This window comes from Nerophis ophidion, linkage group LG21 (assembly GCF_033978795.1).
Source record: "Nerophis ophidion isolate RoL-2023_Sa linkage group LG21, RoL_Noph_v1.0, whole genome shotgun sequence".
Classification (NCBI taxonomy): Eukaryota; Metazoa; Chordata; class Actinopteri; order Syngnathiformes; family Syngnathidae; genus Nerophis; species Nerophis ophidion.
Window position 1 is genome coordinate 39,592,060 of NC_084631.1, and position 10,000 is coordinate 39,602,059.

Genomic DNA, 10,000 nt, shown 5'->3' on the forward strand with positions numbered 1-10,000 from the left:
TCTGCTGGGACCCTGCAGGCGTCTGCTGGGACCACAGATCATGTGTTCATGTATTCATGTATTCATGTGAAGGTGTTATTCTGCCAGCCCCCCTGCAGAGTATGCAAATGAGTCCAGTCTGTTGTTGTAGAAGCAGAGACGTGCCGCCTCAGCATTGCTTTCACAATGAAACATCATCCTAATGACGCCTGTGTCGTCACAATGAAACATCATCGTAATGACGCCTGTGTCGTCATCCTAATGACGCTTGTCGTCACAATGAAACATCATCCTAATGACGCCTGTGTCTTCACAATGAAACATCATCCTAATGACGGCTGTGTCGTCATCCTAATGACGCCTGTGTCGTCACAATGAAACATCATCCTAATGACGCCTGTGTCGTCACAATGAAACATCATCCTAATGACGCCTGTGTCATCCTAATGACGCCTGTGTCGTCACAATGAAACATCGTAATGACGCCTGTGTCGTCACAATGAAACATCATCCTAATGACGCCTGTGTCGTCATCCTAATGACGCCTGTGTCGTCACAATGAAACATCATCCTAATGACAGCTGTGTTTTCACAATGAAACACCATCCTAATGACGGCTGTGTCGTCATCCTAATGACGCCTGTGTCGTCACAATGAAACATCATTCTAATGACGCCTGTGTCGTCACAATGAAACATCCTAATGACAGCTGTGTTTTCACAATGAAACACCATCCTAATGACGGCTGTGTCGTCATCCTAATGACGCCTGTGTCGTCACAATGAAACATCCTAATGACGGCTGTGTCGTCATCCTAATGACGCCTGTGTCGCCACAATGAAACATCATCCTAATGACGGCTGTGTTGTCACAATGAAACATCATCCTAATGACGCCTGTGTCGTCATCCTAATGACGGCTGTGTTGCCACAATGAAACATCATCCTAATGACGCCTGTGTCGCCACAAAGAAACGTCATCCTAATGACGGCTGTGTCGTCACAATGAAACATCATCCCAATGACGCCTGTGTCGCCACAATGAAACATCATCCTAATGACGCCTGTGTCGTCACAATGAAACATCATCGAAATGACGCCTTTGTCGTCACAATGAAACATCATCCTAATGACGCCTGTGTTGTCACAATGAAACATCATCCTAATGACGCCTGTGTCGTCACAATGAAACATCATCCTAATCACGCCTGTGTCTTCACAATGAAACATCTTCCTAATGATGGCTGTGTCGTCATCCTAATGACGCCTGTGTCGTCACAATGAAACATCATCCTAATGACGCCTGTGTCGTCACAATGAAAAATCATCCTAATGACGCCTGTGTCGTCACAATGAAACATCATCCTAATGACGCCTGTGTCGTCACAATGAAACATCATCCTAATGACGCCTGTGTCGTCACAATGAAACATCATCCCAATGACGCTTGTGTTGTCACAATGAAACATCATCCTAATGACGCCTGTGTCTTCACAATGAACACCATCCTAATGACACCTGTGTCGTCACAATGAAACATCATCCTAATGACGCCTGTGTTGTCACAATGAAACACCATCCTAATGACGCGTGTGTTGTTACAATGAAACATCATCCTAATGACGCCTGTGTTGTCACAATGAAACACCATCCTAATGACGGCTGTGTCGTCATCCTAATGACGCCTGTGTTGTCACAATGAAACATCATCCTAATGACGCGTGTGTTGTTACAATGAAACATCATCCTAATGACGCCTGTGTTTTCACAATGAAACACCATCCTAATGACGACTGTGTCGTCATCCTAATGACGCCTGTGTCGTCACAATGAAACATCCTAATGACGGCTGTGTCGTCATCCTAATGACGCCTGTGTTGTCACAATGAAACATCTTCCTAATGACGGCTGTGTCGTCATCCTAATGACGCCTGTGTCGTCACAATGAAACATCTTCCTAATGACGGCTGTGTCGTCATCCTAATGACGCCTGTGTCGTCACAATGAAACATCTTCCTAATGACGGCTGTGTCGTCATCCTAATGACGCCTGTATCGTCACAATGAAACATCATCCTAATGACGCCTGTGTCGTCACAATGAAACATCGTCATTAGGATGATGTTTCATTTTGACAACACAGGCGTCATTAGGATGATGTTTCATTGTTCTATGTACTGTACTACTTGTCATATATTTGTCCTATGTTCACTACTACATGTCACATATTTGTCCTATATACTCTACTACATGTCACATATTTACTACATGTCACTTAAATGTAGTATGCGCATACTAAGTGTGAGATGTTTGTGTCCTAGGTGTCCAGAGAGTCTGCGTCCAGACACAGTGCGGCCGTGCCTGCTGCCCTGCAAGAGAGACTGTGTGGTCACGTCCTACAGTGACTGGAGCAGCTGTCCTTCCACCTGTCAGACAGGTAAATGTCTTATCTCATGTAATAACTCCTTTATAACTAATGACACTATGTTTACTATTAAAGGCCAGCCTGCTGATTAAGTCAGTGCTGCAACATGTGTGTGTGAAGTTCATGTATGACATCATTTCAATCAGACATTTAAAAGAGTTTGAATTTCCAGGAAACCCGGAATTTGGTTTTGGAACTTGGGAAAGTGTTAGTTTGAAAGTCCAGGATGAGTGGAATGTGTTGATGTTGGAATGCTTTGAATAGGCAGAAACATGTGTGGATTGTGCAACTTGGAAAAATGTTCCATTCATTTCAATGGGAACTTACTGGAATTTTGGGAAAAGTAGGATTTTTTTTTTTAAATGTGTCCTAAGATGTCCCGAATGAGCTGAATTGGTTGGTGTTGGATTTGTTTAAATCGGTCAAGAAATGTTGAGGTAGTAACAGTTTTTAATTAAGGAAATTCCTGGAGTTTTGGGAAAACTGGGAATTTTTCTAGCTCCTTAACCAACTTGGGTTTGTCCTGAATATGATGAGTGTTTAGACCGTGGAACGGTTGAAATGGGTGGAAAAATGTGAAAGGAGTAGTCGAACATAAGAAGGCTTGAAATAGCTTACCAAAAATTGTGAATTCCTGGAAATTTGTTGAACGTGGAAAAAAAAGTAGTTTGAATGTCCAGGATGAGTGGAATGTTGGAATGGTTTGAATAGGTAGAAACATGTGGGAATTGTGCAACTTGGAAAAATGTCCCATTCATTTCAATGAGAACTTACTGGGAATTTTGGGGAAAAGCAAGATTTTTTTGAAAATGACTAGAAATGTCCTGAATGAGCTGAATTGGTTGGTGTTGGATTTGTTTAAATCGGTCAAGAAATGTGGAAGTAGTAGGAGTTTTTAATTGAGGAAATTCCTGGAATTTCAGGAAAATCAGGAATTTTTCTAGCTCCTTAATGAACTTGTTTTTTGTCCTGAATATGATTAGTGGTTGAAACTTGTGAAAGGAGTAGTTGAACTTAAGAAGGGTGGATATAGGTTACCAAAAATGTTGAATTCCTGGAAATTTGAACGTGGAAAAATAGTAGTTTAAATGCCCAGGATGAGTGGAATGTTGGAATGGTTTGAATAGGTAGAAACATGTGGCAATTGTGCAACTTGGAAAAATGGGACCTTACTGGGAATTTTGGGAAAAGCAGGATTATTTTTTTAAATGAGTTCTATGATGTCCCGAATGAGCTGAATTGGTTGGTGTTGGAATTGTTTAAATCGGTGAAGACATTTTGAAGTAGTAACAGTTTTTAATTGAGAAATTCCTGGAATTTCGGTGAATTCTTCTAGCTCTTCAACCAACTTGGGTTTTGTCCTGAATGTTATGAGTGTTTTGACGGTGGGACGGTTGAAAAATGTGACAGGAGTAGTCGAACTTAAGAAAGCTGGAAATAGGTTACCAAATCTGGTGGATTCCTGGAAATTTGTTGAACGTGGAAAAAAAAGTAGTTTGAAAGTCCAGGATGAGTGGAATGTTGGAATAGGTAGAAGAATGTGGGAATTGTGCAACTTGGAAAAATGTCCCATTCATTTCAATGAGAACTTACTGGAAATTTGGGAATTTTGGAGAAAAGCCGGATTTTTGGGAAAATGACTAGAAATGTCCTGAATGAGCTGAATTGGTTGGTGTTGAATTTGTGTAAATCAGTCAAAAAATTTGGAAGTATTGACAGTTTTTAATTGAGGAAATTCCGGGAATTTCAGGAAAGTCAGGAATTTTTCTAGCTCCTTAATGAACTTGTTTTTTGTCCTGAATATGATTAGTGGTTGAAACTTCTGAAAGGAGTACTTGAACTTAAGAAGGGTGGATATAGGTTACCAAAAATGTTGAATTCCTGGAAATTTGAACGTGGAAAAATAGTAGTTTAAATGCCCAGGATGAGTGGAATGTTGGAATGGTTTGAATAGGTAGAAACATGTGGCAATTGTGCAACTTGGAAAAATGGGACCTTACTGGGAATTTTGGGAAAAGCAGGATTGTTTTTTTAAATGAGTTCTATGATGTCCCGAATGAGCTGAATTGGTTGGTGTTGGAATTGTTTGAATCGGTGAAGAAATTTTGAAGTAGTAACAGTTTTTAATTGAGAAATTCCTGGAATTTCGGGAATTTTTCTAGCTCTTCAACCAACTTGGGTTTTGTCCTGAATGTTATGAGTGTTTTGACGGTGGAACGGTTGAAAAATGTGAAAGGAGTAGTCGAACTTAAGAAAGCTGGAAATAGGTTACCAAATCTGGTGGATTCCTGGAAATTTGTTGAACTTGGGAAAAAAAGTAGTTTGAATGTCCAGGATGAGTAGAATGTTGGAATAGGTAGAAGAATGTGGGAATTGTGCAACTTGGAAAAATGTCCCATTCATTTCAATGAGAACTTACTGGAAATTTGGGAATTTTGGGGAAAAGCAGGATTTTTGGGAAAATGACTAGAAATGTCCTGAATGAGCTGAATTGGTTGGTGTTGGATTTGTTTAAATCGGTCAAGAAATGTGGAAGTAGTAGCAGTTTTTAATTGAGGAAATTCCTGGAATTTCAGGAAAATCAGGAATTTTTCTAGCTCCTTAGAACTTGTTTTTTGTCCTGAATATGATTAGTGGTTGAAACTTGTGAAAGGAGTAGTTGAACTTAAGAAGGGTGGGTATAGGTTACCAAAAATGTTGAATTCCTTGAAATTTGAACGTGGAAAAATAGTAGTTTAAATGTCCAGGATGAGTGGAATGTTGGAATGGTTTGAATAGGTAGAAACATGTGGCAATTGTGCAACTTGGAAAAATGGGAACTTGCTGGGAATTTTGGGAAGAGCGCAATTTCTTTGAAAATGATTAGAAGCATGAATGTCTTGAATGAGCTGAATTGGTTGGTGTTGGAATTGTTTAAATCGGTGAAGAAATTTTGAAGTAGTAACAGTTTTTAATTGAGAAATTCCTGGAATTTCGGAAATTTTTTTTAGCTTCTTAACCAACTTGGGTTTTGTCCTGAATGTTACGAGTGTTTTGACGGTGGAACGGTTGAAAAATGTGAAAGGAGTAGTCAAACTTAATTAAGAAACCTAGAAATAGGTTACCAAATATGGTGAATTCCTGGAAATTTGTTGAACGTGGAAAAAAAAGTAGTTTGAATGTCCAGGATGAGTGGAATGTTGGAATGGTTTGAATAGGTAGAAAAATGTGGGAATTGTGCAACTTAGAAAAATGTCCCATTCATTTCAATGGGAACTTACTGGGAATTTTGGGGAAAAACTGGATTTTTTTTAAAATGACTAGCAATGTCCTGAATGAGCTGAATTGGTTGGGGTTGAATTTGTTTAAATCGGTCAAGAAATGTGGAAGTAGTAGCAGTTTTTAATTGAGGAAACTCCTGGAATTTCAGGAAAATCAGGAATTTTTCTAGCTCCTTAATGAACTTGTTTTTTGTCCTGAATATGATTAGTGGTTGAAACTTGTGAAAGGAGTAGTTGAACTTAAAAAGGGTGGATATAGGTTACCAAAAATGTTGAATTCCTGGAAATTTGAACGTGGAAAAATAGTAGTTTAAATGCCCAGGATGAGTGGAATGTTGGAATGGTTTGAATAGGTAGAAACATGTGGCAATTGTGCAACTTGGAAAAATGGGACCTTACTGGGAATTTTGGGAAAAGCAGGATTGTTTTTTTAAATGAGTTCTATGATGTCCCGAATGAGCTGAATTGGTTGGTGTTGGAATTGTTTAAATCAGTGAAGTAATTTTGAAGTGGTAACAGTTTTTAATTGAGAAATTCCTGGAATTTCTGGAATTTTTCTAGCTCTTCAACCAACTTGGGTTTTGTCCTGAATGTTATGAGTGTTTTGACGGTGGAACGGTTGAAAAATGTGAAAGGAGTAGTCAAACTTAAGAAAGCTGGAAATAGGTTACCAAAAATGGTGAAATCCTGGAAATTTGTTGAACGTGGAAATTAGTAGTTTGAAAGTCCAGGATGAGTGGAATCTGTTGATGTTGGAATGCTTTGAATGGGTTGGAGAATGTGGGAATTGTGGAAGTTTGAAAAATGGCCAATTGGTTTTGGATGAGGAAAATGCAAAATAAAAAAGGCCTAGTGGGAAATCCATGAATTTTATTTAGAATTATTGAAGAAGAGCACACAATTCCCGAGCAAGTTGAATATTTTGAAGTTGGAACAGTTTCAATCAGATGAAAAATGTGTGAGTTGTGGAACTTTGAAGAATGTCCTATTGAGTTCAAAGGGAAATTCGGGAAAAGCGGGAATGTTTTTTTTTAATTTGGTAAAAAACTTGATCGGTCTAAATGAGTTTCCGTTTTTCAAAAAGGTCGATAAATGTTGAAGTAGTAATATTTTTAATTGACGAATGGTATTAGGGAATTCCTGGAATTTCAGGAAAACTGGGAATTTTTCCCAGTTAAAAAACTTTTTTTTATTTCCTGATAAAGAGGAATGTTTTGAGGGTAGAACGGATGAAGTTGGTTAAAAATGTGGAAGGAGTAGTCGCCAGAAAAAAGGGAGGAAATAGGGCTTTGGAAAACCAGGAATTCTGGAAAACCCTGGAATTTTTTCAAACTTGAAAACAATATAGTTTGAATTTCCAGGATGGTTAAATGTGTTGAAGATGAAATTATTTGAATAGGTGGAAAAATGTGGAAATGGTGAAAGTTTGAAAAATGACCAATTAATTTTGAATAGGAAAAATGTCCCGGAAAACCCGGAATTCTGGGAAATCCGGGGAATTTTTGGAATGTGTCAAAGAAAATCCCGGGATTCTCGAATAGACTCAACAGTTTGAAGTTGAAACGGTTTAAATCGGGTGAAAAATGTAAAAGGGAGTGCGTGCCAAAATCTGGAGAAGAAAAAGAAAAAACACATGTCTGGCTGCTTTGTAGCATTCACTAAATAAGTTGAAGTTGAAGAATAAACAGATGAAGTTTGCTGTAGAAAAGTGAGAGTGTGGAACATTCTCACAGTCATGTGATGATAAATGAACACATTTGCTTGTTGTTAGGCGGTAAGACGAAGAAGAAGCAGCAGCAGCACAGAAGACGGGTGGTGGTTCAGTTCCCAGCCAACGGAGGTCAGGACTGTCCTGAAGTGCTGAGTCAGCTGCGAGACTGCGACGCTCCCTCAGTGTGTCCGGGATACAAGTAAGACCTGCAACTCCAACTGTGCTTGAAACAATGTCCGCCATTCATATGTCGACTTTATGACCCAACCGTAAAGCCCCTAGTTAGACAAAATAGATTAGCGGCTGAGATTCCTGCTTGGATTATATTTATGGGCCTGCTGCACTTGCTATGGGGAACAAGCTAACTGTTAGCATGTTAGCATGCTACCATCAAAGTGTGAGCTTTTGGAGCTAAATTTGCTAAAGTTTACCCGACAGTCATTTACCTGGTTTGTGACACTTGTCACTCTGTTAGCATGCTAACGTCAAAGTGCTAACTTTTTAAGCTAATTTTACGCTCTAATTCCCCAGTCGTACACCTTTAGAGTCACACAACTTTGTATGGGACTCAAGCTAACTGTTAGCATGCTAACGTTAGCATGTACTACATGTGTCACATATATGTACTAAGTGTCACATATATCTATTAATATGTGACACTTAGTACTAATATGTGACACGTACTAATAGTAGTACTTATATGTGACACTATTAGTACGGAGTGTCACATATACGTACAAAGTGTCACATATACGTACAAAGTGTCACATATACGTACAAAGTGTCACATATACGTACAAAGTGTCACATATACGTACAAAGTGTCACATATACGTACAAAGTGTCACATATACGTACAAAGTGTCACATATACGTACAAAGTGTCACATATACGTACAAAGTGTCACATATACGTACAAAGTGTCACATATACGTACAAAGTGTCACATATACGTACAAAGTGTCACATATATCTATTAATATGTGACACTTAGTATTAATATGTGACACTTAGTATTAATATGTGACACTTAGTATTAATATGTGACACTTAGTATTAATATGTGACACTTTGTACTAATAGTAGTACTAATATGTGACACTATTAGTACAAAGTGTCACATATACGTACAAAGTGTCACATATATGTACTAAGTGTCACATATATCTATTAATATGTGACACTTAGTATTAATATGTGACACTTAGTACTAATATGTGACGCTTTGTACTAATAGTAGTACTAATATGTGACACTACTAGTACAAAGTGTCACATATTTGTACAAAGTGTCACACATATCTTCTAATATGTGACACTAAGTACTAATATGTGACACTTTGTACTAATATGTGACACTTTGTACTAATAGTAGTGCTAATGTGCTAAAATTAGTATGCTAACTTTTGACACGTAGTACATAAATGTGATACATAGCACATTTATGTACTGTGTCAAAAAGTTAGCATGCTAACATACATATGTGAGGCTTAGTAAATATATGTGACACTTAGTACATATATGTACTAAGTGTCACATATATCTACTAAGTGTCACATATATGTACTAAGCAACATGTAGTTAGCATGCTAAAATTAGCATGCTAACTTTTTGAGCTAGTTTTGCAACCGTTTACACCAGTCATATAGCTTTGTGACATATTTTAAATGTTAGCATGCAAACGATAGCATGCTAGCAAGCTAACTTAAGCCTGCTAAGTTTTTCATCTAATTTTACAATTTTGTTTCTCTTTTTTCGCCAGCCATACACTTTAAGTCATGTAACTTGGTACGTGAAGCATGCTAACTGTTATCATGCTAAAGTTTGCGCACATGCTAAATGTTAGCATTTTAACGTTTTAGGCTAGCTGTGTAGCTCATTTTATACAGTTGCACCCCAAAACTCTGGGATTCAGACACTCGGCACCATCTTCAAAGTACGGCGGCTTCCGACCACCCCGGGCCAGAGGTCCAGGGCACAGATAGCGGGCCCATCGAAATTTTTGCGGGAAATTTCTTGTTGTTCAATAACGTCGTCACTTATTGCTTGTCTGTGTTTGGTATGCTTCTGTAGATGGAAAAGCCATAAATGGCGGAGATGTCAAATGGTCCCGTGGTCCATTCGTCAGGACAGCCCCGGGTCTGAGGAGACTTGTGGTGCAGGACTCCAGGTTCGAGGTGATGACGCGCACGCACACAACATCCAGGTCCTTGATATGGAGACACACAGGCATGCACACAACATCCAGGTCCTGGATGTGGAGACACACAGGCACGCACACAACATTCAAGTCCTTGATATGGAGACACACAGGCACGCTCACAACATCCAGATCCTGGATATGAAGACACACAGGCATGCACACAACATCCAGGTCCTTGATATGGAGACACATAGGCATGCACACAACATCCAGGTCCTTGATATGGAGACACACAGGCACGCACATAACATCCAGGTCCTTGATATGGAGACACACAGGCACGCACATAACATCCAGGTCCTTGATATGGAGACACACAGGCACGCACACAACATCCAGGTCCTTGATATGGAGACACACAGGCACGCACATAACATCCAGGTCCTTGATATGGAGACACACAGGCACGCACACAACATCCAGG

At 39.2% G+C, this 10,000-nt stretch overlaps 1 protein-coding gene across 1 annotated transcript in view; it reads left to right on the plus strand.

Moving 5' to 3' along the window:
- Positions 1 to 10,000, plus strand: part of LOC133540096 (thrombospondin type-1 domain-containing protein 7A-like) — a 183,569-nt gene that overhangs the window by 130,936 nt on the left and 42,633 nt on the right. The window contains exons 11-13 of the mRNA XM_061882592.1: positions 2,299 to 2,414; positions 7,434 to 7,572; positions 9,447 to 9,550. Of these exons, the coding sequence (XP_061738576.1) occupies positions 2,299 to 2,414; positions 7,434 to 7,572; positions 9,447 to 9,550 (359 nt within the window). The remainder of the gene's footprint in view (positions 1 to 2,298; positions 2,415 to 7,433; positions 7,573 to 9,446; positions 9,551 to 10,000) is intronic.